The sequence below is a fragment of the Plecotus auritus genome (genome assembly GCF_963455305.1).
Source record: "Plecotus auritus genome assembly, chromosome: 1".
NCBI lineage: Eukaryota > Metazoa > Chordata > Mammalia > Chiroptera > Vespertilionidae > Plecotus > Plecotus auritus.
This window is the reverse complement of record NC_137770.1, coordinates 111,884,259-111,911,003: the sequence shown is the minus strand read 5'-3', so window position 1 is coordinate 111,911,003 and position 26,745 is coordinate 111,884,259. Positions and strand designations below refer to the sequence as shown.

Genomic DNA, 26,745 nt, shown 5'->3' with positions numbered 1-26,745 from the left:
GTGTGAGAGGTTAATATTCTACATTAGGCAAATAACAATAATTTATTAATAATTTATTAAATTATTTATCTTACTTTTCAGTTTTTTGTTATTACAAACAATAGTACAGTGAACATTGTTTATTTATTAAATATTTTTGAATCCCTCTGTGTGCCAGGCACTGTTCTATATTTTAGGAATACAGTAGTGAACAAAGTAGACAAAAAAGTTACACTCATGGAATTATATTTATGTATGTATCTCTTTATATAGAAGCGGAAATTTTCATAGAGTGGGTACCTGGAACTTGATTTTCTGGGTTAAAGCTTGCTCTGCCAACTTGCCTTTCAAAAGGCTTTACCAGTTTGCCTTCCCACCACAGCTCAGATTTAAGTGTGAAGAATTGTATAATGCATATGCTGATTGTGAAAGAAATACTCTGTGTAATGTTTGCTTTGAAACATTTGCTATAAAATCTCATTTTCTTATGTATTACCTTCTATTTTTACTTGCTCATGCTATTTAAAAAAAAAAGGCAAAACTTGAAGGATGTTCCTTGTAAGAAGACAGATGCTTTTATTTATTTGAAATGGAATTACCAATGGATCTGAGTAGAGTTACTCCAGAGAAACAGAATATAGAGGCAAAAAACAGACTTATACCTCTGTGGATGCAGTTCAGTTAGAAACAGAAGCAATTAGTTTTTGATTCTGGAATAATTTGTACTAGGAAAAATATATAGGAGTTTAAAGGCTTAAATGTGAAAGGGAAAACTTGAAAACTTTTGGGAGACAATATAGAAGACCTTATGATCCTATGACCATACCCTTATGACCTTAGGGTAGGGAAGGAGTCCTTAAAAGACACAAAAAATACAAATGACAAAGGAAAAGATTGATAACTTTGAGTACATTATAATATATTTTTACTAAAAAACTAAAGAAATTAAAAAGTCAAGTCACAAACTATGACAAACTATAATAGGTAAAACTGTCAAGGGATTAATTTCTATAATATATAAAGAACTCCTAGGTTTCATTAAGAATGAGACAAACATTAATGAGATAATGGGCAAGAGGTGAATTGCACAAGAAAAAAACTGATATGCACCATAAACATATAAAGTGATACCCAGTTTCATTTGAGAAAAGACCATTTAAAATTACAAGGAGAAGCCATTTTACATCCATCAGATTGGCAAAGTTTAAAGTCTGGCAGTCATACTTGTTGCCAAGGATGTTAACTAATGGGAACTGTCATTCATTGCTTATCTTCTTCTATAATAATAAAAGCGTAATATGCTAATTAGACCAGACGACCTTCTGCATGAAGCCGGGGCTGTGAGGGAAGCCCGGGTCCTGGGTGCCCGGGGTGCCTGCCGGCTGCTGGAGGGAAGCCCGGGTTCCGGGTGCTGGAGGGAAGCCAGTGCCGGCAGCCAGGGGAAGGAAGGCCTCCTTTTGCACGAATTTCGTGCACTGGGCCTCTAGTGTGAGTATATATTGGAAAACCATTTGGCTTGACTTAGTAAAGCTGTATATGTCCCTAACCCTATAGCGCAGCATCTCCAATCATAGGTGTATATCCGAGAACTTTTTGCTTATGTCCACCAGAAGATATATACAAGAATAGCAGCATTTTTCTCAAATAGCAAAACTGGAATCACAAACATATGTCATGAGCAGTAAAAAGGAAAAATAAATCATTGTGTATTTATACAATAGGATACTATGTAGCAGTGTCAATGATTGAACTATATAGCTGTATCTTTCAATTTAGATGGATTTCAGTAACAGTTAAAAATTTTAAAAACCATACATAAAAGTATACAGTGTGATTTCATTAGCAAGGTCAGAAATGGTCAACTTCAAAAATATTATATGGGGACACTTACACATTTGGTCCAATTGTAAGCAAGGGAATGATTTAACACAAGATTCAGGATAGCAAAAACGTCTGAGGGGGAAGTAGGAGTACATTTGGGGCAATGATAATGGTGAAGTCATATTTCATAAACTGGGTGGTAAATACAGGTTTATTTTATTTTACTGTCCTTTAAGTTGACATCCTTTTATGTTTGTATGAGAGGCTTTATAATTTAAAAAATTAGCTAATAGCCAAATTACATTATTTTATTCAATGTAACTCCTTTGGTTTTTACAATCTTGGCATCTATAGCCCCTCCATAATACTGAGCATTTAATAATCAAATAAGGTTTTATAAAAATCAATTATTTCTGTAAAACTTCAGCTAATCTAAAAAACGTTTATTCTGTTCTTTGTACAAGTCTGATATGTCATTTAAAATTAGACATTAATTTTCCTTATGGTTATTTAATTTTCTTTTGAATTTTGAAATACTAGTTTTAGATACTTCTTTTGCTGGATATTTTTTAAAAGTCTTAAACAAATGTTATAAAGAAATACTAAGTAATTCAGCCTTTGATGGTTTTTATTTTTTCTGGCAGCTAGCATTGGATATGTGGAAGAAATTAATGGTTGAACCGCTTCAGACCATCCTCATCCGAATGCTGCTCCGAGAAATCAAAAAGTGAGTTCTGACATTTACCTTCTTGAGTCAGTTCTAATTTGCTGTTTGATATTGTTTAATAGTTGCTTGGCTATCGACCAGACATAGGTCTCATTTTATTGTAATGAGCCTTATTTTCCATCTTAATGCCAATGTTTAAAAATTGTTGTTAATTTTGGGGGCAAGTCTTTGGTCTATACCAGTGGTCGACAAACTGCGGCTTGTGAGCCGCGGTTTGCCGCTCTGTTGATGAATGAGTTTGCTGACTACTGGGATAGGGGCTTAATCACAAGGAACAACAACAACCTGTAATTAGAGTCTAGGTCAGTAGTCGGCAAACTCATTAGTCAACAAGTGTCAAACCGTGGCTCGCGAGCCTCACTTTGCCGACCACTGGTCTATACTTACAGCTTAAACACGCTTAGTAAATAAATAAGTCCCTGAGGGAAGTAAGTCCCTTACTGTTTTTCAGTTCTGAAACCTCTTGGACTTTATAGGGAGTGCTGAGTTGTTTGAACATATTATTTCAGTTTAAAGCCTGATGTGGATAACCTATTCAAGAAAGCAGATTATTCTAGTTAGTTCCTTATCTCTTAGCCTCAGTGTTAAACCAGTAATATGCCTGTTACTGTCTGGCAGATTTATGGGAAATAGCTTCCCATTCTACTCATGGCCCAGAGTGATTGACTCTTTACCTAATTGCTATGTGAATCGAGGTTGAGACAAAGCAAGTTTTCCTATGGAGTTCAGAATAGAATATCCTTGGGTCAGCTCTGGCTTAAAATATTTTTACTAATCTTTGGAAGTCAGAAGAACTAAATCAGCTTTGGAGAAGCAAAAGCATTAAAAGTCAGTTATGCAATTTCAGGTTACTGGAACTAATGTTTATAGGAATTACTTAGACTAGTGAATTGCAGTGTGATAATGACCACTCTATCGGAATTTTCTTTCTTTTTTATTTCTTTCTTATTTTTTTAATTTTTAAAATTTTGTTTTCTTATTGAATTACAGTTTATAGTCTATTATTTTGTATTAGTTTCAGGTCTATGCATAAGCATATATTTTTTACAGAGGTCCCCCCGATATTTCCAGTACCCACCTGGCACCATACATAGTTATTACTGGCTATACTAATGGCCCGATGCACAAAATTCATGCATGGGTAAGGTCCCTAGGCCTGCCTGGCGATCAGGGCCGATCTGTGGGGTGACCAGCAGGGCGATCAGGGTCCCCCACTGGCGCCCACATTGGCCAGCCTGGCGCCGCCCACTTGCCAGCCCTGCCCCCTGCCGCTGCCACTGGTCACCTCCCTCAGCAGGAGGTGACCGGTGGGGCAATTGGGCAGTGCCGGCCCGCTCACCAGCCAGCCCTACCTGCTCGCCAGTTAGCCCCCACTTGGCTGGCCTGGGGCCTGTGGTCTGGGGAGAGCTGTGTAGAGCGTTTGCCCCCTGGTGGTCAGTGCGTGTTATAGTGACCAGTCATTCCACTGTTTGGTCGATTTGCATATTAGGCTTTTATTATATAGGATTCCCTATGCTGTACTTTACATGCCTGTGACTACTTTGTAACAGCCAATCTGTACTTCTTAATCCCTTCATCTTTTTCATCAATCCCCCAAACCCCTTCCACTCTGGCAACCATCAGTCTGTTCTCTGTATCTATGAGTCTGTTTCTATTTTGTTTGTTTTGTTTATATTGCTTTCTAGTGAATCTGCTTTCTTTAAGAGGACCCAAATGTAGAGTTTTTCATGTGAGGGGCTCCTAGTAAGAAATAAGGGGTTAATAAAAAGCAAGCCACAATAGAGAATAAGACAATATTTTAAAATTTAATGTTAATACCAAATACTAAGTAAATAGTAGCATTTGTTTATTTTCTCCTTAGTTTCCTTTTTTTAAAATTTTTATTGATTAAGGCATTACATATGTGTCCTTACCACCCCCTCCCTCACCCCCCTGTGTCCCCCTAACCCTCTGCTCATGCCCTCACCGCCCCTGGTGTCTATGTCCATTGGTTAGGCTTATATGCATGCAAACAAGTCCTTTTGTTGATCTCTCCCTCACCCCACCCTCCCCTACCTTCCTTCTGAGGTAGGTTCTGAGGTTTGACGGTCTGATCAATGCTTTTCTGTCTCTGGATCTGTTTTTGTTCATCAGTTTATGTTGTTCATTATATTCCACAAATGAGTGAGATCATGTGATATTTATCTTTCTCTGACTGATTTCACTTAGCATAATGCTCTCCAGGTTCATCCATGCTGTTACAAATGGTGAATTCCCTTTTTTTTTTTACAGCAGCATAGTATTCCATTGTGTAGATGACCCACAGTTTTTTAATCCACTCATCTGCTGATGGACACTTAGGCTGTTTCCAAATCTTAGCTATTGTAAATTGTGCTGCTATGAACATAGGGGTGCATATATCCTTTCTGATTGGTGTTTCTGATTTCCTGGGATATATTCCTAGAAGTGGGGTTACTGGGTCAAATGGGAGTTCCATTTTTAGCTTTTTGAGGAAACGCCATACTGTTCTCCACAGTGGCTGCACCAGTCTGCATTCCCACCAGCAGTGCACGAGGGTTCCTTTTTCTCCACATCCTCGCCAGCACTTGTCCTTTGTTGATTTGTTGATAATAGCCATTCTGACAGGTGTGAGATTGTACTGCATTGTTGTTTTGATTTGCATCTCTCTGAAGATTAGTGACTTTGAGCATGTTTTCATATGTCTCTTGGCCTTCTGTATGTCATCTTTCGAAAAGTATCTATTTAGATCTGTTGCCCATTTTTTGATTGGATTGTTTATCTTCCTTTTGTTCAGTTCCCTGTAAATGTTGGAGATTAAACCCTTATCGGTGATAACATTGGCAAATATGTTCCCCCATGCAGTGGGCTTTCTTGTTGTTTTGTTGATGGTTTCTTTTGCTGTGCAGAAGCTTCTTATTTTGATGTAGTCCCATTTGTTTATTTTCTCTTTAGTTTCCATTGCCCTAGGAGCTGTATCAGTGAAGATATTGCTTCGGCATATATCTGAAATTTTGCTGCCTGTGGATTCCTCTTAAGATTTTTATGGTTTCCCGTCTTATATTTAAATCCTTTATCCATTTTGAGTTTATTTTTGTGTATGGTGTAGGTTGGTGGTCTAATTTCTTTTTTTTTTGCATGTATCTGTCCAATTTTTTCACCACCATTTATTGAGCATAATGGCTTGTGTCGATTTCTGGGTTCTCTGTTCTTTTCCATTGATCTATATGCCTGTTCTTTTGCCAGTGCCAGGATGATTTGATTACGGTGGTTTTGTAGTATAACTTGAAATCTGGTCTTATGATTCCTCCAACTTTGTTTTTCTTTCTCAATATTGCTACAGCTATTCAGGGTCTTTTTTTGATTCCATATAAACTTTGGAATATTTGTTCTAGATCTGTGAAATATGCTGTTGTTATTGTAATAGGGATTGCATTGAATCTGTAGATTGCCTTGGGTAGTATGGACATTTTACTGATGTTGATTCTACCAATCCATGAACTCGGTATATTCTTCCACTTGTTTATATCTTCCTCCATCTCTTTTTTCAACATCCTGCAGTTTTCTAAGTACACGTCTTTTTTTTTTTTTTTTTAAATATATTTTATTGATTTTTTACAGAGAGGAAGGAAGAGGAACAGATAGTCAGAAACATCGATGAGAGAGAAACATCGATCAGCTGCCTCTTGCACACCTCCCACTGGGGATGTGCCCGCAACCAAGTTACATGCCCTTGACCGGAATCGAACCTGGGACCTTTCAGTCCACAGGCTGACGCTCTATCCACTGAGCCAAACCGGTTTTGGCTAAGTACACGTCTTTTGCCTCCTTGGTTAAGTTTATCCCTAAGTATCTTAATTTTTTTGTTGCAATGTTAAATGGGATTGTTTCTTTAGTTTCTCTTTCTGAGAATTCATTATTGGTATAAAAAAGCCATCGGTATTTGTGTGTTCATTTTGTATCCTGCTACATTGCCAAATTCATTTATTAACTCTGGTAGTGTTTTGGTGGAGTCTCTAGTGTTTTGGGGGGAGCGGGCTTAAGCCGTCAGTAGGACATCCCTGAGGAGTCCTGGACTGTGAAAGGGGGCAGGCTGGGCTGAGAAACGCCCCCAACCCCCAGTGCACGAATTTCGTGCTCTGGGCCTCTAGTTGTTTAATAACATGCTATTTAGCCTCCATGTGTTTGAATGTTTTTGGGTGTTTTCACTGTAGTTGATTTCTAATTTCATTCCACTGTGATCTGAGTAGATGCTTTATATGATTTCAATCTTCTTGAGTTCCATTTTTAGTTTGTAGAGACTTGTTTTGTAGAGACTTGTTTTGTGTCCTAACATGTGGTCTATCTTTGTGTATGATCCATGTGCACTAGAGAAGAATTTATATACTGCATCTTTGGGGTAAAATGTTCTATAAATGTCATTTAAATCCATCTGATTCAGTGTGTCCTTTAGAATCACTGTTTCCTTGTTAAGTTTTTGGTTTTTTTTGTATGTTTATATATTTTACTTCACCCATATAGTCAGTGGTACAAATGAAAATTTGCAGCTGGTGTCAAGATAAGTGGACAGCAGACTCTGATTTGGAAATTATTCCCGGAGTCCACTAGTGTTAATAAACGGGGTCCCTCCCTTTCTCTAAAAAAAAAAAAAAAAAAAAAAAAAAAAAAAGATAAGTGGACAACATTTACGTTTATATGGTTGCTGACAGTAAGGAATACTACAGGTATTCGTGAAATGTGTGTGTCTTAACGGAACTGTTCAGTTTAGTACTGGAATTACAATACAAACAGAATGAACTATTCTTTTGTTAAGGTCTCTGGAACTATATCTCAAAGCAGAATTTTGGATGTACTTTCCTTACTAAGTTTTTGTCTGGAGGACCCATCCAGTAAAGTCACTGGGGTGTTAAAGTCACCTATTATGACTGTATTGTTGTTGATCTCTCCATTAAATTTCTCTAGAAGTTTTTAAAATATATTTAGTTGCTTCTGTATTGGGTGCATATATATTTACAAGGGTTATATAATCTTTTTGGATTGATCCCTTTAGTATTATTAGTGACCTTTGTTACCTCTTGTGATGGCCTTCATTTAAAAGTCTATTTTGTCAGATATGAGTATTGCTACTCCAGCTTTTTTTTCTTTTCCATTTGCATGGCAAATTTTTTTCCCATCCCTTCACTCTCATCCTGTGTGTGTCTTGTTCTGAGGTGGGTCTCTTGTAGACAGCACATAGTTGGGTCATGTTTTGTATTTATTCAGCTACCCTATGCCTTTTCATTGGAGTGTTTATTTACAGATATGGTTACAATTGATAGATACCTATTGCCATTTTACTTCTGTATGCCTAGGTTTCTCTCTCTTTTTCTTCTTCTCATTATAGCAATCACTTTAGCATTTCTCGTAATACTAGCTTGGTGGTGATGTACTTCTTCAGCCTTTTTTTTTTCCTGGAAGCTCTTTATTTGGACGTCTGTTTTGAATGATAGCCTTGCTGGATATAGTAATCTTGGTTTTAGATCCTTGCCTTCCATTACATTGAGTAGTTCATGCCATTCCCTTCTGGCCTGTAGAATTTGTGATGAGAAATCAGCCTACAGCCTTATGGGAGCTCCTTTGTAGGTAACAGTTTGCTTTTCTCTTGCTGCCTTTAAGATTCTCTCTTTTTCTTTAATTATTGGTATTTTAATTATGATGTGTATGGGCGTGGGCCTGGTTGGGTTCTTCTTGCTTAGGGTTCTTCGTACCTCCTGGACTTGTGTGACTTTTTCTTTTTCAGGGTAGGGACGTTTTCTGCCATTATTTCTTCAAACACCTTCTTTATCCTTTTCTCCCTTTCTGCCTTTACTGGCACTCCTGCTATTCTAATACTGTTACGTTTCACATTGTCCCACAGCTCCCTTAAGCTGTCCTGTTTTTTAATTTTTTTTTTTTGTTCTCTGAATGAGTGATTTTTTTCAACCCTGTCTTCTAATCCAGTGATTCGTTCCTCAACTTCCCCTAATCTGCTGTGTATTCCTTCCAATGTGATCTTTATTTGTGCTATGTCATTCTTTATTTCTGTTTTCTTAGTTACTCTATCTTTTCTCATGCTGTTGAGCATCTTTACCATCATTACTCTACATTCTGTGTCAGATAAATTTCTTATCTTTGTTTCATTTATCTCTTCTGGAGAATGCTCTTGTTCTTTCATTTGGGGGTTGTTTCTTTGTCTCCTCATTTTGGCTGACTGGGTTTGTGGCTATGTATTAGGTAAATCTTCTATGCCTCTCAATCTCTATTGCTGGACAGTGTCAAACACTGTTTCTGACTAATTAGGTAAAGACTCAAAGCCTCCAGAGACTGTCTCTGCCTACAGATTGATAGGATTCCAATTTGAATTGTCCTCAGATGTGGCAAGAGTTTTTTTTCAACAGGGTGGGGCAGTTGCTCCTGCCTGGAGGTTAATTGGTATTTTTAGTTACTTACGTGGCCTTAGGAACTCAGCAGCATGGTGTAAGGTGTTTTCCAATAGGATGGCTCAACTATCTTCCCTCCAGGCAAGGTCTCCTGTATAGCCAATGTCTGTCTGGGAAAGATGACCTCGACTGCATGAGGGAATGACTCAGCACAGGAAACTGGGGGTATCTGCCTTTTGAGCTCTAACCTCTAAGTCCCCAATCCTGTTTCTGCTCACATAGCTCCAGTCCACTCTGCCCTCCCTCTACCGGAGCACAAGGTGGGTGGGTCCACAAGGAATTTTGTGCTTTGTACCTTTATGAGGTTGCCTTAATTTCCAGCTGTCTCCCTGGCAGATATCAACCCTGCTGCTTTTCACAGCCAGCTTTTATGTGAGTAACCTCAGTTCTGGTGCGCTTTGCTGGGGTCCAGCGTGGGGATTAGATCCAACAGTTCTCAATAGCAACACCCCCACAGCTAAGATATCTCTGGAACTTCAGTTGCTGTCTGTGGTTGCCCAGCCAGCCCTTTTGTGACTCTGCCCCTCCTACCAGTCTCTATGCGGTCTCCACTTTTCGGTCCTCAGGTATCAGTTTTCTCTCCAGCGAGTCTTCTGTTGATTATTCAGGAAGTCTTTCAGTATTTTAGTAGTAATTTCAGTTTGTTCCTGGGAGTGTGTCTGCATCATCCACTTATTCCACCGCTATTTTTTTCATTGAGAAATTAATTTGATGAAAAATTAAAGAAAATCTAGCTTGGCTGGTGTGGCTCAGTGGTTGAGCATTGACCTGTTAACCAGGAGGTCGCAGGTTGATTGCTGGTCAGGATACATGTCTGGGTTGCTGGCTCAATCCCCAGTAGGGAATGTGCAGTAGGTAGCCTGTTGATAATTCTGTCTTATCATTGATGTTTCTCTCTCTCCTGACCTGTCTGAATTAAAAAAACATCTATAAGAAAAATAACAGAACTATATAGTACATTAATTTTGGAAAAGACAGAGATAATATGGTAAGAGTTGTCAGACCAAGCTGACTTAGTTTTGTTGTTATTATAATCAGCTTCCATTAAAGTATTGTTTGACATGCTTTACTAATATTCTATTTATTTCTCATTCTGTTAGTCCAGTCCAGTATATCGGCATTATCCCACATTTTACAGCTAAGGAAATTTAAGGCTTAATAATAATAATAAAAATTACATCAGGGAACTATGTTCCAAGAATTTTTCTAAGAGCTTTACATGCATTATCCCATATAATCCTCACATGCCTAGGAGGTTGATATTATTTTACAAATAAATAAATGAATGGTGGTGCTCTAAACAATACTGACTTAACTCTACTAGTATTCCCCATCTTCTTAATTCCAACAATTCAAATCTGGGTTTTCTAACTCTAAATCCATTAGGCCTATTTTTTTAGTCCATAGAATATTTCCTCAACTCCTAGCTCTAATTCTTTAGCTTAATGCATTTTAGTTTTACAATGTCTAGAGTATTCTGATCTTTTCACACATAATTCTTTATTTGATCTTAAGGAAGCAGGGCAAATGTTATTTATAAGTAAGTAAATTGAACTTCAACAAGGAGAAATGATGTATTGAATTTGAAATAGCTAAGGAAAGAGACTCCATGCTTTTATTTATTTATATTATTTATTTATTTATTTTTACAGTAAGGATTTACTTATCCTTATTGGAAGAGAGAGGGAAAGACAGAAATATCGATGTGAGAGAAATATATCAATTGGTTGCCTCCTTCACGAGCCCTGAGTGGGGCCCAGGCCCGGAGGAGCCTGCAACTGAGGTACGTGCCCTTGACCGGAATTGAATTCAGGACCCTTCAAGTCTGGAGGCAGATGCTCTGTCCACTGAGCCAAACTGGCTAGGGCAGAGACTCCATGCTTTTAAACTTACAATTTGGTTTAACATCTATTTATCCATTGTCATTTGAGCTGAAATTGCTTGATACCAGAACTTGCATTACATGGATGAATGACTGGTAGATACTTCCCATTTGTAATATTCTCTGATCCCTATAACAACATATGATGGTAAATATTATCATAGACTTATTTTATAAACTAGTGGCCCGGTACACAAAATTCGTGCACGCGGTAGGGCGGGGGGCGGGAAGGGTGTCCCTCCACCCAGCCTGCACCCTTTCCAATCTGGGACCCCTCAGGGGATAACCAGCAGTCAGACATCCCTCTCACAATCCAGAACTGCTGGCTACTAACCGCTCGCCTGCCTGCCTGATTGCCCCTAACTTCTTATGCCTGCCAGCCTGATTGTCCCTAACTGCTCCCCTGCTGGCTTGATTGCCCCTAACCACCTCTGCCTCGCCCCCGCATCCATGACCCAGGATTCCCTCCTCCAGCTGACCACAGACACCCGGGATCCCATCCGGGCTTCCCTCCCTCTGGTCAGCCATAGGCGCCCAGGCCGGCTGCAGCCGCAGGGGATGGTGGGCAGGTGGCTTTGCCTGAGCTGCAGCCGCAAGTGCTGGTGTCTGGGACCGCGGGGTGGGCAGCTTCTCCGTCTCCCGGGCCACAGCCAGCCGCAGGTACTGTGCCCGGGACTGCGGGGTAGGCGGCTCCTCGTCTACCAGGCTATAGCCAGCCACAGGTGCTGGCGCCTGGACCGCAGGCAGGCGGCTTCTCCCACATCCCTGGGATGCAGTGTGGGCGACTTCTCCAGCTGGCTGTGGCCTGGGATCATGGGGCAGGCGGCTTCTTCGTCTCACCGGCCGCACCCAGCCTCTGGCCCTGGGGCCCGGTTTCTCCGTCTCCCCCAGGACATGGGGCAGGCGGACGTGAGGCTTCTGTTGCTGTCTGCAGCCTGGGATCAGGGGGTAGGCGTCTTCTTCGTCTCCTGGGCTGCAGCCAGCCTCAGGCGCTGGGGCCTGGTTTCTCTGTCTCCCCCAGGACATGGGGCAGGCGGACGTAAGGCTTCTGCTGCTGGCTGCGGCCTGGGATCACAGGGCAGGCAGTTTCTTCGTCTCCCGGGCTGCAGCCAGCCTCAGGCGCTGGCGCCCAACTTGTCCAACCCCCACAGATCTGGAGCGGCAGGGGTGGTGGGGCTGCCGCCATGTTTTCAGGTTAATTTGCATACCCACTCTGATTGGCTGGTAGCATAGCGGAGTAACGGTAATTTGCATGTTTTTCTTTTATTAGTGTAGATGGGGAAAATGAGCCTAGCGTGTGATCAACTTACTGATGTCACATAACTAATACATGGCAGAATAACTAGGACTTAGGTAATTTTGGTCCTTAGGTCTGTGGTCTTACACTTATATTATTAAAAATAGTTTGCTCAAGTTGTATCTCATGCCATTGCTTCTAACAAGGAAATATATATATATATTTTAAATACATTTTATTGATTTTTTACAGAGAGGAAGGGAGAGGGAGAGAGAGTTAGAAACATCAATCAGCTGCCTCCTGCACACCTCCCACTGGGGATGTGCCCGCAACCAAGGTACATGCCCTTGACTGGAATCGAACCTGGGAGCCTTCAGTCCGCAGGCCGGTGCTCTATCCATTGAGCCACACCGGTTAGGGCAAGGAAATATATATATATATATATATATATATTTTTTTTTTATTGTACCTATAACTTCTTTGTGGAAAGAGCTCCACCAGACTTAGAGAATAAAGTCTTTTGCAGAGTTTAACCACGTGGGTACCACCATTCTTGTCGTCACCAACTGGTTTTGTGACAGTAGCAAGAACTTTCTCCTTTTTCTTTTCAATCCTGGATTTAGCTGATGAATGCTTCCTCTTGTACATGGCCTTTTAGGAATACATAGCCGACCGGGAATATCTGCCAATTCCTCTGACGAGGACGGGGTTTCAGCTGCAGTGGGGCTTCCCCTTCTTAGGCGCCTTAACCTTGCCGCCAGCATCAGCCTTCTTGGCTTCAGGTTTCTTGTCCTTAGTATCAGGCTTCTTCTCCTGAGTCTGGTTGGTCTTTGTCTATTATAATTTTTACCCGCTGTTGAATTTGATTTGCAAATATTTTCTTTATAATTATGCATCTCTAGTTATGAGTGGATGGGTGTTGTTATTCTTTCTCATAATGTTTTTGGTATCAGGCTTATCATTATAGGCTGTATTAGGGCATATTTTCTCTTTTTCTTTTAAATAAAAGAGTTTGTATGAAATTTGATAATTTTTTTTATGTTTAGTAAAATTCTCTTCAAAACCATCTGGATCTACGGTTTCTTTGTAAGAAGATTAAAAAAATAGTATCTTTAACACTGTTGCAGGTTTTTCTATAGTGTTAAGACTACGCAAATTCATATTTCTTCTTAAATTCATATTTCTTCTTCTTGTGAATTATTTTTTCAAAATTGTTGGAAAGTCATTTTCTATTTGAAGTAACTTTAGATTTATAGAAGAACTAGAGGCCCGGTGCACGAAATTCGTGCACGTGGGTGGGGGTTGTGTGTCCCTCAGCCCAGCCTGCACCCTCTCCAATCTGGGACCCCTCTCACAATTCAGGACTGCTGGCTCCCAACTGCTTGCATGCCTGCCTTCCTGATTGCCCCTAACCACTTCTGCCTGCCAGCCTGATCACCCCCTAACCACTCTCCTGCCAGCCTGATTGATGCCTAACTGCTCCCCTGCCAGCCTGTTTGCCCCTAACTGCCCTCCCCTGCAGGCCTGGTCACCCCTAAATGTCCTCCCCTGCAGGCCTGGGTCCCCCGCACCTGCCTTCCCTGCAGGCCCGGTCGCCCCCAACTTCCCTCCTTTGCTGTCCTGGTCACCCCCAACTGCCCTCCCTTGCAGGCCTGGTCCCTCCCAACTGCCCTCCTCTGCTGGCCTGATTGCCCACAACTGCCCTCCCCTGCTGGCCACCTTGTGGCAGCCATCTTGTGTCCACATGGGGTCAGTCATCTTTGACCACATGGGGCAGCCATCTTGTGTGTTGGAGTGATGGTCAATTTGCATATTATTCTTTTATTAGATAGGAGGATTAGATAGGATAGAGGCCTGGTGCATGGGTGGGGCCAGCTGGTTTACCCTGAAGGGTGTCCCGGATCAGGGTAGGGGTTCCCTTGGGTCGGGGGGCAGCCTGGGTGAGGGGCCTGTGGTGGTTTGCAGGCTGGCCACGCCCCCCGGCAGCCCAAGCGGAGGCCCTGGTATCTGGGATTTATTTATCTTCTATAATTGAAACTTTGTAGCCTTGAGTGGAGCCAAGCCTCCTGCTCACTCCGTGGCTGCAGCCATTTTTGTTGGGATTTATTTATCTTCTATAATTGAAACTTTGTAGCCTTGAGTGGAGGCCTGGGCTGGCCAGGGTATGCAGAAAGCTTGGCTTCCTCCATCACCGGGGAAACCCAAGCCTCCTGTTCACTCCGTGGCTGCAGCCATTTTTGTTGGGATTTATTCATCTTCTATAATTGAAACTTTGTAGCCTTAAGTGGAGGCCAAGGCAAGCCAGGGCAGGCAGAAAGCTTGGCTTCCTCAATTGCCAGGGAAACCCAAGCCTCCTGCTCTTTCTGTGGCCGCAGCCATCTTGGTTGGGTCAATTTGCATACTCATTCCTGATTGGCTGGTGGGCGTATGCAAATTAAGCCACCATCTTTTTCAGGTTAATTTGCATACTCCAGATTGGCTGGTGGGTGTCGTGAAGTGATGGTCCATTTGCATCTTTCTGAATAGTGTAGATGATTTACGAAGTGATCCTCTGATAAGTCTGCTACCTACCTGGCATCATACATAATTATTATAATGTTATTGACTGTTTTCCTTTAACTGTACTTAAGATACCTGTGATTGCTTTGTAATTGTCAATTTGTAGTACTTAATACCTTCCTCCCCTGTTTTTCCTTTTTATTGAATTTATTGGGGTAACACAGGTTAACAAAATTATACAGGTTTCAGGTGCACAATTCTACCATGTACCATCTGTACACTGTATTTTATTGTGTGTTCACCACTTCAAGTCAAGTTTCTGAATTCCTGCCCTTTTTCACTTAGCCCCCTAACCCCCTTCCATCTGGCAATCATCAGTTTATTCTCTGTGTCTATGATTCTGTTTCTGTTTTGTTAGTTTATTTTGTTCTTTAGATTCCACATGTATGTGAAATCATATGGTATTTTCTTTTTTTGTCTTAGTTATCTCACTTAGCATAAATACCTTTCTAGGTCCATCCATATTGTTTCAAATTTTAAGATTTCCTTCTTTTTTATGGCCAAGTAATATTTCCTACCACAACTTTTTTTTTGAAACATATTTTATTGATTTTTCAGAGAGAGGAAGGGAGAGGGATAGTTAGAAACATTGATGAGAGAGAAACATTGATCAGCTGCCTTCTGCACACCCCCCACTGGGGATGTCCCTGCAACCAAGGTACACGCCCTTGACCAGAATCGAACCTGGAACCCTTCATTTTGCAGGCCGACGCTCTATCCACTGATCCAAACCAGTTAGGGCTCCTACCACAACTTCTTATTCAGTCATCCATTGATGGGCACTTAGGTTGCTTCCATATCTCGGCTATTGTAAATAATCTGGTTCCATGTGTACTTGAAAAGAATGTATATTCTACCCTGGCCGGGTAGCTTAGTTGGTTAGAGCATTGTCTCGATATACCAAGGTTCCAGGTTTGATCCCCGTCAGGGCACTTAAAAGAATCAACCAATGAATGCATAAATAAGTGGAATAACAAATCACTGTTTCTCTCTCTCTCTCTAAAAATCAATAAATACAATTAAAAAAATTTTAAATAGACTTTAAAAGGCTATAACAAGAAAAAAATTTTAAAATAGACTTTAAAACAATGGCTATATCTTCTGCTACTTTGGGGGTGAAGTACTTTAAAAATATCAATTGAATCAATCTTGTCTAATGTGTCATTTAAAGGCACTTTTTCATTGTTGATTTTATGTTTGGAAATTCTTTCTAGTAATGACAATAGGGTGTTAAAGTCCCCTATTATGACTGTAGTACTGTCAGTCTCTCCCTTTATGTACTTCAATATTTGCTTCATATATTTAGATGCTCCTCTGTTGGATACATAAATTTTTATAAGGGGTGTATCCATTATGAACTGTCCTTTTTTAACTCTTGTTATAGCCATTGTTTTAAAGTCTATTTTGTCTGATATAAGTATTGCTACCCCATCCTTTTTGCTTCCATTTGCATGAAATACCTTTTTCCATCCATTTACTTTGTCTGTGTATGTCTTTAGATCTGAAGTTGAATCTCTTACAGACAACATATGTAAGCATCTTGTTTTCTTACCCATTCAGGCACTTATGTCTTTGGTTGGAGGTACATAGTTATTGCCATTTTATTGATATTTATGTCTTTATTCCCCCCATACCGCCCCCCACTTCTTAAAAGACTTCGCTAACATTTCTTATAATACTGGTTGGTGGTGATATACATCTTTAGCTTTTTTTCCCCCAAATTTGTGCACATTAAAAGGGGATTAATTAGAGGAAATAATTGAATATTCCTATTTGCCCTTTCTCTATACTAGAAGTGTCAGAGATGAAAGAAAATTAGTAAAATGTATATGAAAACCTTCCTCCTGTCAGAGTCTGGGGCACACCATGGGACCCAGAGTCAAGTCCCTGCGCACCCACATGTGTCTCAAAATCGCGTGAGACCCAGACCCAGCCGCCCCCCGCATTGGGCTAGATCCAGACCCGGCCAGTCCCACCCTTGTCAAGCCCCGCCAGGCAGGGGGCATAGCCTCGGGTCCCCTGGCTCGGAGCCAGGACGGGGGCGAGGCCTGAGGTCCCCCAGATGGGGTGAGGGGCGTGCCTTGAAGTTCCCCGTCAAGCCCTGCCAGGTGGGGGATGGCCTGAGGTCCCCTGTCAAGCCCTGCCAGGCAGGGGGGCGCAGCCTCAGGTCCCCCGGCCTGGCACTGGGAGGGTGGCGCAGCCTCAAGTTCCCTGTCAAGCCCCACTGGGTGGGGGGGCGCGGTCTGAATTCCCCCAATCTAGCGCTGGGGGTGGACCTTGAGGTCCCCCCTCAAGCCCCACTGGGTGGGGAGCATGGCCTGAGGTCCCTGTCAAGCGCCGCCAGGCAGGGGGGGCGCAGCCGCAGGTCCCCTGGCCCAGTGCTGGGGCAGGGGGTGCGGCCTGAGGTCCCCTGGCCTGGTGCCTGAGTGGGGGCACGGCCTGAAGTCCCCTGTCAAGCCCCACCTGGTGGGGGGCCCAGCCTGAGGTCCCCTAGCCCAGCACCAGGACGGGGAGCGCACCTTGAGGTCCCCCGTCAAGCCCCGCCAGGCAGGGGGTTTGGCCTCAGGTCCTATGGCCTGGCTCTGGGGCGGGGGTTGTGGCCTGAGGTCCCTGGCCTGGCACTGGGGCAGGGGGCGAGGCCTGAGGTCCCCTGCTGGGTGGGGGGCGTGGCCTGAGGTCCCCTACCCTGGTGCCAAGGCAGGAGGCTCGGCCTGAGGTCCCCTGTCAAGCCCTGCCAGGTCGGTGGCACAGCCTGAGGTCTCCTGTCAAACCCCACCGGGTAGGGGGCGCAGCCTGAGGTCCCCTGTCAAGCCCCATGCAGGCAGGGGAGGGTGTGGCCTCAGGTCCCTTCTGATTGCTTGTTAAGGCTCCTTAAGGGAACTTGGCCTCAGCTGTGGGTGCAGCCATCTTTGTGATGGAGTGATGGTCAATTAGCATATTCCCTTTTTATTAGATAGGATTATAGCCTTGCTGGGTAGAATAGTTTTGGTTGGAGGTCCTTTCCTTTCATTACTTTGAATTTACTGCCAGTTCCTTCTGGCCTGAAAAGTTTCTGTTTAGAAATCTACTTACAGTCTTATCGTAGCTCCCTTGTAGACAACTAACTGCTTTTCTCTTGCTGCTTTGAAAATTCTCTCTCTGTCTTTAAGATTTGGCATTTTAATTGTGATGTGTCTTGGTGTGGGTCTCTTTGGGTTCAGCTTGTTTGGGAATGTCTGTGCTTTCTGGACTTGCATGTCTATTTCCTTCATCAGGTTAGGAAAGTTTTTGGTCATTATTTATTTAAATACCAGAGGCCTGCTGCACGAAGATTGGTGCAAGAATGGGCCTTCCTTCCCCTGGCTGCCGGCACCGCCTTCGCTCCGGCCTGGAGTCGCCTTTCTGCCTTTGCTCCAACCCAGAGTCGCCTTTCTGTCTTCCCATGCTGCCCAGAGGCCCGGAGCTGCTGGGGCGGTGTGGAACGCCTGCATCGTTGCCATGGTGACGACACAAGCGTCCCACCCCACCCCCAGCCACTCAGCACCTGCATATGCCAATTAACCCCCCATCTTTGTTGGGTTAATTTGCATACTCACTCCTGATTGGCTGGTGAGTGTTGTGTAGGTATGGTCAATTTGCATCTTTATCTTTTATTAGTGTAGATTTTTCTCCTTGACCCCTGCCCTCAAATTTATTTTTTGAAAGAGTAGATAGGAGGCAGGGAGGGAGTGAGGCGGGGGGGGATGGGGGAGAGACAGAGAAAGAGAGGGAGAGAGAGAAACAGAAACATTGATGTGAGAGAGACACATCAATTGGTTGCCTCCAGGGATGGAACCTGAAACCTAGGTACATGCCCTTGACTGGGAATCAAACCCATGACTCTTTGGTGTATGAACTGACACTTTAACAACTGAGCCACACCAGCCAGGGCTCAAATATTTTTCAGTCCCTTGCTTCTTCACCTTCTAGTACCCCTATGATGTGGATGTTCTTATGCTAGATGTTGTCCCAGAAGTCCCTTAAACTATTCTCATTTATTGGGATACTTTTTCTTTTTTATTATTATTTTTTAAAATAAAGCTTTATTGTTCAGATTATTACAATTGTTCCTCTATTTTCCCCCATAGCTCCCCTCCACCCGGTTCCAACCCCACCCCATACCCTTACCCCCCCCCCGCCCCCAACGTCCTCATCCATAGGTGTATGATTTTTGTCCAGTCTCTTCCCGCACCCCCCACACCCCTTTCCCCCCGTTTTCAGTCCATTCCCTTTCTATGCCCCTGATTCTATTATATTTACCAATTAATTCTGTTCATCAGATTTCTTATTCACTTGATTTTTAGATTCACTTGTTAATAGATATGTATTTGTTGTTCATAATTTTTATCTTTACCTTTTTCTTCTTCCTCCTCCTCTTCTTAAAGAATACCTTTCAGCATTTCATATAACACTGTTTTGGTGGTGATGAACTCCTTTAGCTTTTTCTTGTCTGTGAAGCTCTTTATCTGACTCTCAATTCTGAATGATAGCTTTGCTGGGTAGAGTAATCTTGGTTGTTGGTTCTTGCTATTCATCACTTTGAATATTTCTTGTCACTCCCTTCTGGCCTGCATAGTTTCTGCTGAGAAATCAGCTGACAGTCATATGGGTACTCCCTTGTAGGTAACTAACTTTTTCTCTTGCTGCTTTTAACATTCTCTCTTTGTCTTTTGCTCTTGGCATTTTAATTATGATGTGTCTTGGTGTGGTCCTCTTTGGATTCCCTTTGTTTGGGGTTCTCTGCACTTCCTGGACTTGTAAATCTATTTCTTTCACCAGGTGGGGGAAGTTTTCTGTCATTATTTCTTCAAATAGGTTTTCAATATCTTGCTCTCTCTCTTCTTCTGGCACCCCCCCATAATTCGGATGTTGGTATGCTTGAGGTTGTCCCAGAGGCTCCTTACACTATCTTCAAATTTTTGGATTCTTTTTTCTCTTAGCTCTTCCGGTTGGGTGTTTTTTGCTTCTTTGTATTTCAAATCTTTAACTTCATTCTTGCGATCCTTTAGTCTGCTGTTGGATCTCTGTATATTATTTTTTATTTCAGTCATTGTATGCTTAATTTCTGGTTGGTCCTTTTTCATATTCTCGAGGGTCTCGCTAAATTTATTGGCGGTTTCTAGAAAATTCTTGAAAAATCTTGTAACCGTGGTTTTGAACTCTATGTCCAGTCGTTTGCTTTCCTCCATTTCTTTCATTTGTGACCTGTTTCTTTGTCTCCACATTTTGGCTGCTTCCCTGAGTTGACAGAGTGACTTTGTGTGCTAGGTGTCCTATAGGGCCCAGTGGCTCAGCCTCCCCAGTTACCTGAAGTGGACACTCTTGGTGCACCCCTTTGTGGGCTGTGTGCACAGTCTTGTTGTAGTTAAGCCTTGATTGTTGTTGGTATCACTGGGACGAATTGACCTCCAAGCCAATTGATCTGTGAGGATCAGCTGTGTCTACGATGGGAGAACTTCTGTGCTGGAGACCCCCTTATGGGGCAAGACTTGCTTCAGTGGGGCTTTGGTGCTCACTGAGTCTGCCCCCTGAGTGTGTCCCTTATGGATATGAGGAGTTGTAATCTGGATGGTCCCACTCTGACCACTGGGTACACTGGCTCTTGGATCTCCAGGGAGGTGCTAATTTAGCCTCTGCCTGAGGCCACCCAGCAGGAGCTACGGAGAGATCTGCAGATTCCTCTTCTTTGTTTGGGTTTTGGAGGTGCCCAGATGGGGCCCAGCTGTGAAGCAATGCAAGCTGCTGTGGAGCCTTGGGCTTTCTTTTGGATGTTCTGGGTCTCTCTGACTCAGCTGCAGTTTGTTAGGTAATTTTAGATTTCAAAGGACCAGGCCATTCATATGCAAAAGCCTCTGCGCACAGCTTGAATGGGGCAGAGTCTCAGAGTGGAGCAAACAGCAATGGCTTCCCGTCAGCCCTGCTCTAAGAGGCCCCCGGGTCTCAGTGTCCCTCAGTAATTGCTGCAAGCACCTCTGAGAGAAAGCTGCCCTTGAGTTCTGCCTGATGCCAGATAGTCCAGTTTCTCCCTGTATGAGTCTGGGTCCCCAGAGTCTCGCCCAGAACTGGAGTTCATAGCAGTTGGGAGCTTGTGTCTCCCTGCAGATTGAAAAAGCCAGCCACATACTCAGTTGCCAGCCCTTTCCACGTGTGCGCGCCTCTATACCTCTGCTCTTTACTTCCGCAGCTCCTCTGAGTGTCAGTGTGCTTTTCTCTTCCCTTCTAGTTGTAGAATTTCCACTTAGCCAGCCTTTCTGTGGTTCTGGATGATGTGCGTTTTTTTTTTTTTTTGTTTTTTTTTAAATATATTTTATTGATATTTTACAGAGAGGAAGGGAGAGGGATAGAGAGTTAGAAACATTGATGAGAGACAAACATTGATCAGCTGCCTCCTGCACACCCCCCACTGGGGATGTGCCCGCAACCCAGGTACATGCCCTTGACCGGAATCGAACCTGGGACCCTTCAGTCCGCAGGCCGACGCTCTATCCACTGAGCCAAACCGGTTTCGGCTGATGTGCGTTTTGTTTTTTAGTTGTAGTTTTAAAGTTGTTGTGCGAGGCGCAAGTTCAGGTGTTTACCTATGCCGCCATCTTGGTTTCTCCTCTCTACCATTATTTTTTTTAAAAACATTTTCTATCCTTTGCTCATGTTCTTCTCCTTCTGGCACACCTACTCGAATATTGTTATGTTTCATGATGTCCCACAGCTCCCTTACTCTGTCCTGTTTTTTCTTTTTCTTTGTGAGTGATTTTTTTCTACACTATCTTCTAATTCACTGATCCAGTCCTTGTCTTTCCCACATCAGCTTTGTATTCCTTCCAATGTGTTCTTTATTAGTGCTATGTCATTCTTCATAGTTATGATATCTTTTCCCATGTTGTTGAGTCTCTTTGCCATTCTTTTTCTGAACTCTGTGTCTGATAAATTTCTTATCTCCATTTCACTTATCTCTTTTTCTGGAAAATTCTCTTGTTCTTTTGTTGGGGGATTTTTTTTTTTTTTTTTTTTTTTTCCTCTCCCCATTTTGGCTACCTTTTTGGGTTTGTGTCTAAGTGTTAGGTAGATCTGCTATGTCTCCCAGTCTCTAGTGCAGGACAATGTCAAATGTTGTTTCTGACTAATTAGATTAGACAAAGATACAAAGCCTCCAGAGACTTACCTCTGCCTGTAGCTTGATTGGATTCAGTCTTGAGTAGTTGCAGGCAATTGTCCACAGCTGGGGGGAGTGATTTTCCAACTGAATGGGGCAATTGCTTCTGCCTGGAAGCTAATTGTTATTCTCAGTCTCTTAATGAGAAACCCCTTGTGATAGGCCAGGGGTTTTCCAATAGTCTGGGTCAATTGCCCCTCCCACTCCCCCCCTTCCAGGCAAATACCACCTGAATAGCAAAGATCTGCCTTAGAAAGATGTCTTTTGCGGTATGAGGGAATGACTAAGCAATGGAAACCGTTGTGACAGCCCTACAAGGACTAACCCCAGAGCCCCTACCCTTGGCTTCTGCTTACACAGCTACAGTCCACTCTGGCCTTTCTCACAAGGCGAGTGGCTGCACATGAAATATTGTGTATTGGTCCTTTATGAGGGCACATTCATTTTCAGCCATCTTTCCCTGGCAGATAGCAATCCTGCTGCTTTTCACAGCCACATGTTATGTGGACACCTTTCTCACTTCTGATACTCTCTGCTGGGGGGCCCAACTTGGGGTTTAGAACCCAGAGTTCTTAGTGGTAATCCCCCACAGCTGAGATATCTCTCTGGAACTTCAGCTGCTGTCTGTGGGAGCTCGGCCAGCCCTTTTGCACCTCTGCCCTTCCAACCAGTCTCTATGCAGTCTCCACTTTCCATCCTTAGTTATCAGGGTTATCTCTAGGTAGTCTTCAGTTGATTATTCAGGATGGCTTTTTTGTATTTTAGTTGTAAATCCAGTTTGGTCCTGGGAGCGTGTCTATTGTACATAATTATTTTTAAACTACTCTATGCTATTCGGTATGGTTCTACCTCATTTGTTAATTGCTTCTCTTAGTTATACATATTAGGTTGTTTCTCGTTTTTTCACTAATACAACTATTGCTTCTATTGTGCACATATAAGTATGCAGCTCTTTGTCTAAAGTCATAGATTTTGTGCATTTAGACTTTTCCCAGTTTGCCCTGTAAAGTACCTGATTTCCCACAAGTAGAGTCTGAGAAGATCTGTTTCTCTACCACTCACCAATGCTTGATATTTTTAAATATTGTTAATCTGAGGGTAAGATGTGTCCTTGATTTTCCAGTGCCTTTTTGAAGTGGCAATGGGGGGAATCTAGGTGGTGCTCTCAGGTGAGTGCTGCAGCACTCATCTGGGCACAGAGGTTTCTCTTGCTCACCTCCTCCGGCAGGACATTTACTGCTCCAGCGGGACAAACACAGAGTTGCTCTTGTTGCCTGGCTCTAGAGACTGGTTTGTTCTCCCGATGACCTTGTTGGTTTTGCCCACCTCTGTGCCCCAACCAGCATTCAGTATATGCCATTTTTTCCCCTGTCTTCCTTCACTTTCTTTCTCCTTACAGAAATTCTTTGTCTTTTGCATTTGGTTCTGTAGTTTTATTTTTCTATGCTATCCAGTCTTCTTTCTATCTTTTTTCACTTTCTACAGGTCCAAGGACTACTGGCCAGCAATGGAATATTTAAAAGTGCCCCTCCTGTCATTTCTCTGATATAGGTGCGAGCAGGAGACTGCATTTAGTTTGCTGAAACTCTATTCTCATTTTAAACATGGGGTAAATGAAGGTTTTACTAAGAGATTAATTTGCCCCTTGTCACATATTGATATTGGTACTTTTGAGAATTCCAGTTTTTTTAATGGCACTCACAAATCTGGCCAGCTATCTTGAGTTAAATGCTCAATTAGTTGATTTTAAAAGCCTTGATTTAGAAAAAAAGAATAAAGAAAGAAAGAAAAACGATTTAAAAGTCACAAACATCCCTGGCCAGTGTGGCTCAGTTGGTTAGGTGTCATTCCATGCTCTGAGAGGCCACCAGTTTGATTCCTGATCATGGCACATGCCCAGGTTGTGGGCTCGATTCCCCAGTAGGGGGCGTGCAGGAGACAGCCGATGTTTCTCTCTCTTCCTCTTCTTACCTCTTCCTTCCCCTCTCTTTCTAAAATCAATAAAAACATTTAAAAAATCACAATCAGTACTTTATTGAACTCTTAGCTGTATTATCTTCTCTAATATGTTGAAAATGCTTTTATTTTGCTATCAGTATTTACAGCACTCACTAATGTTTATTGATTGTTTACTCATGTACCAGGTACTTTGCTATGTGCTTTCTTGACTTATACTTAATCTTTACCACATCCTCATGAAGTAAGAAATTATATTATGCACACTTTATAGAACAGGAAATCTTGAATACTAAGAGTTTGAGTATCTGCCCAAAGTGTATACATTATCACAGCCAGAACTCAAACCCAGGAAGTCTGACTCCAAAATCCTGATCTTAAGGGCTAAACTTTCCTACTAGTCCCCATTATCCCAGTTTGTTTTATTCTCTTGGGAATTTCATTATGATTATTGTGGGCATTTTCCACATAGTCCTATTAAGATCAAATAATATGTTTTATTTCTAAAAATTCTTTTTTTTTTTAAATTTATTTCAGAGAGAGAAACAGCAATTTGTTATTCACTTATCTTTGCATTCGTTGGTTGATTCTTATATGTCTCCTGACTGGGGATTGAACCCACAACCTTGGTGTATCCGGATGATGCTCTAACTAACTGAGCTATCTAGCCAGGGATAAAAATTCTTTATATTCTTTTCTCAAGGCTGATCTCTTGGGACCACTGTTCTTAGATGATACCAGATTTTATTCAGATGACCAATTTAGTCAGCATGATTTCACTGTTTTCATGATCTGTCAGCCTAATAGAAATGAAGTATACCCTATTTATAATGATTGAGTTCAGATATTATTCTTATAGGGAGGCAACTTAGTTATTAAGCACTAGGAATATCAATGTTTTTTCTAGGCGTTACCTTATTTGAATCCAGCTTATCTGGGCCTTTTGGGATCAGAATCAAATGTCAAGAGTGCTGAGAATGTAGCAGGAGTGGAAGTTTTCCTGGTGCTGAACAGGGACAATAGGATTTGGTCATGAAAAGAATTTTAGGTAACCTGATTTTCCAAATATTCAGATATTTCTCATTCTTGGCTGATTTTCATTTAGGTCCTTGGCAAAATTAAAAGGAAAATAAAAGTGATGTGTTCCAAATAGATAAGATAGGTTAGATCATATTTCACCAGATTTTTCATTTGGCCTTAAGAAGGAACTAACGAAGGTAAGCAGAGGAAATGAGCTCATTGTGTCATCTTATTGTTCTTATTAGTAATATAAAAATGTAGACTTTGTATCTAAGATTCTATGACTGACAGAATTACTGTAGCCATTAATTCATGTACAAAACTTTCCCCAGAATATCCAGATACAGGTAGTCCTCGGGTTACGTTGGACTCGACGTACGTCGTTTCGTGGTTACGTCGCCATCTCCCATTTATTTATTAAAAAAAAAAAAGTTCCGTCATTTCGACGTATGTACATATGTGCTTTATGTTTTTTTATTATTTATTTACCACAAGTAAAGGTCAGGAATTGTTATCTTTCTTATAATTTTTTTTTTTACTGTTTCACTTCATTACTGTTGTGTATGTGCTCCATGTGAGTGACGTAGGTGCTTATGTAGGTGGGTTCTGAGTTATGGCAAAAATCGCGTTACGTTGTGCCGTAGGAACGGATCTCTGACATAACCTGAGGACCTACTGTAATTAAGGGAAGGGTGAATAGAGGATTAGAGGGATGCAGAGGCAGGGAGGGACACTAATATATAAAGGTAATATCTTTATATCCTACTACAAAGAACAAAAAGCGTTTACTAGGGAATTATAGTAATATATTTTCTACAGCTCTCTTTGTAAAATAATTATTAATTAAAAAAAAACTTTTTGAAGCACGGTAAAAGATTGCCAGGAGAAAGGTAAACCTTTGACTGTATAATGGCTTAAACTGAGCATTAGTACTAGAGTTAGAAACTCCTAACTTAGGGCCAGACTATTTTACTGTGGCTTTAGGCAAACATTTTTTCCTATTTCATTTCCCTATTTCAGTATTAGAAAGGCTAATATTCACCTACATTTTAAAAATCATGATTAAAACTGCCTCGCAATAGTGCCTTGACTAAGTAGGAACCCATCAAATGTCAAATGAATAATTGAGATGATTTTAGATCTCTTTGCAAATGTAAAAGAATATAGGGAGGCAACTTATACTAAATATCTCACTGAACTTCTAAATAGATAAATTCATTTGTGCTTGAATGGGAAGCAACTCAGCAACTCTTGCAGATCTCTTAGAGAGAAAATAAGTTATTAGCCATTTCAGTGAGTGATATGTTCTATAGAGTGTACCTCTGAGGGATGCGCATCATCAAATTACTACAGGCATACTTGATGGTTCAAAGATTGAATTTCTCAGACCAAATCTTATGATAGTGTTTATGGCGAGTGAAGTTCAAATATTCTTGACCACCAATATTAAAGTCTTGAATTGATGGGCTCATATCTACTCTAAAATTAGAGTATAATTTTAGTATCAACAGAATATGCTTAATTTTACAATCAAGGCTTTTTCTAATGTGTTCACTAAATATCAAATATTAATTCAGCTGTTAAGTGAAAAAATTAAAATATTAAGCATTATGATACATTGACCATTAAAATGCTTTACAATTTGATTCAACTAATAGAATAAACAGTCATGTTTTGTCATACATACTTTGGTATTTCCATAGATAATTTGTGTTCTCAAGAATATTTTGTGTTATACCTTCTTTTAGTGATCGTGGTGGAGAAGACCCAAACCAGAAAGTAATCCATGGGGTTATTAACTCCTTTGTTCATGTTGAACAGTATAAGAAAAAATTCCCCTTAAAGGTAAAATGTCTCCTTTAAAAACTTGAGTAATCAGACCTTTAATTTCTTAAATTGCTTGTTTTCATTTTTTCAATATGATTTTAATTGATTTATTTA

The 26,745-nt window shown here is 41.6% G+C and overlaps 1 protein-coding gene across 3 annotated transcripts in view; it reads left to right on the top strand.

Annotated features, from left to right (window-relative positions):
• CUL2 (cullin 2) overlaps positions 1 to 26,745 on the top strand; it is a 156,428-nt gene that overhangs the window by 54,027 nt on the left and 75,656 nt on the right. For all 3 annotated transcript variants that reach the window (XM_080643535.1, XM_080643534.1, XM_080643536.1), the window contains exons 6-7: positions 2,445 to 2,527; positions 26,553 to 26,649. In XM_080643535.1, coding sequence (XP_080499661.1) covers positions 2,445 to 2,527; positions 26,553 to 26,649 — 180 coding nt within the window. The remainder of the gene's footprint in view (positions 1 to 2,444; positions 2,528 to 26,552; positions 26,650 to 26,745) is intronic.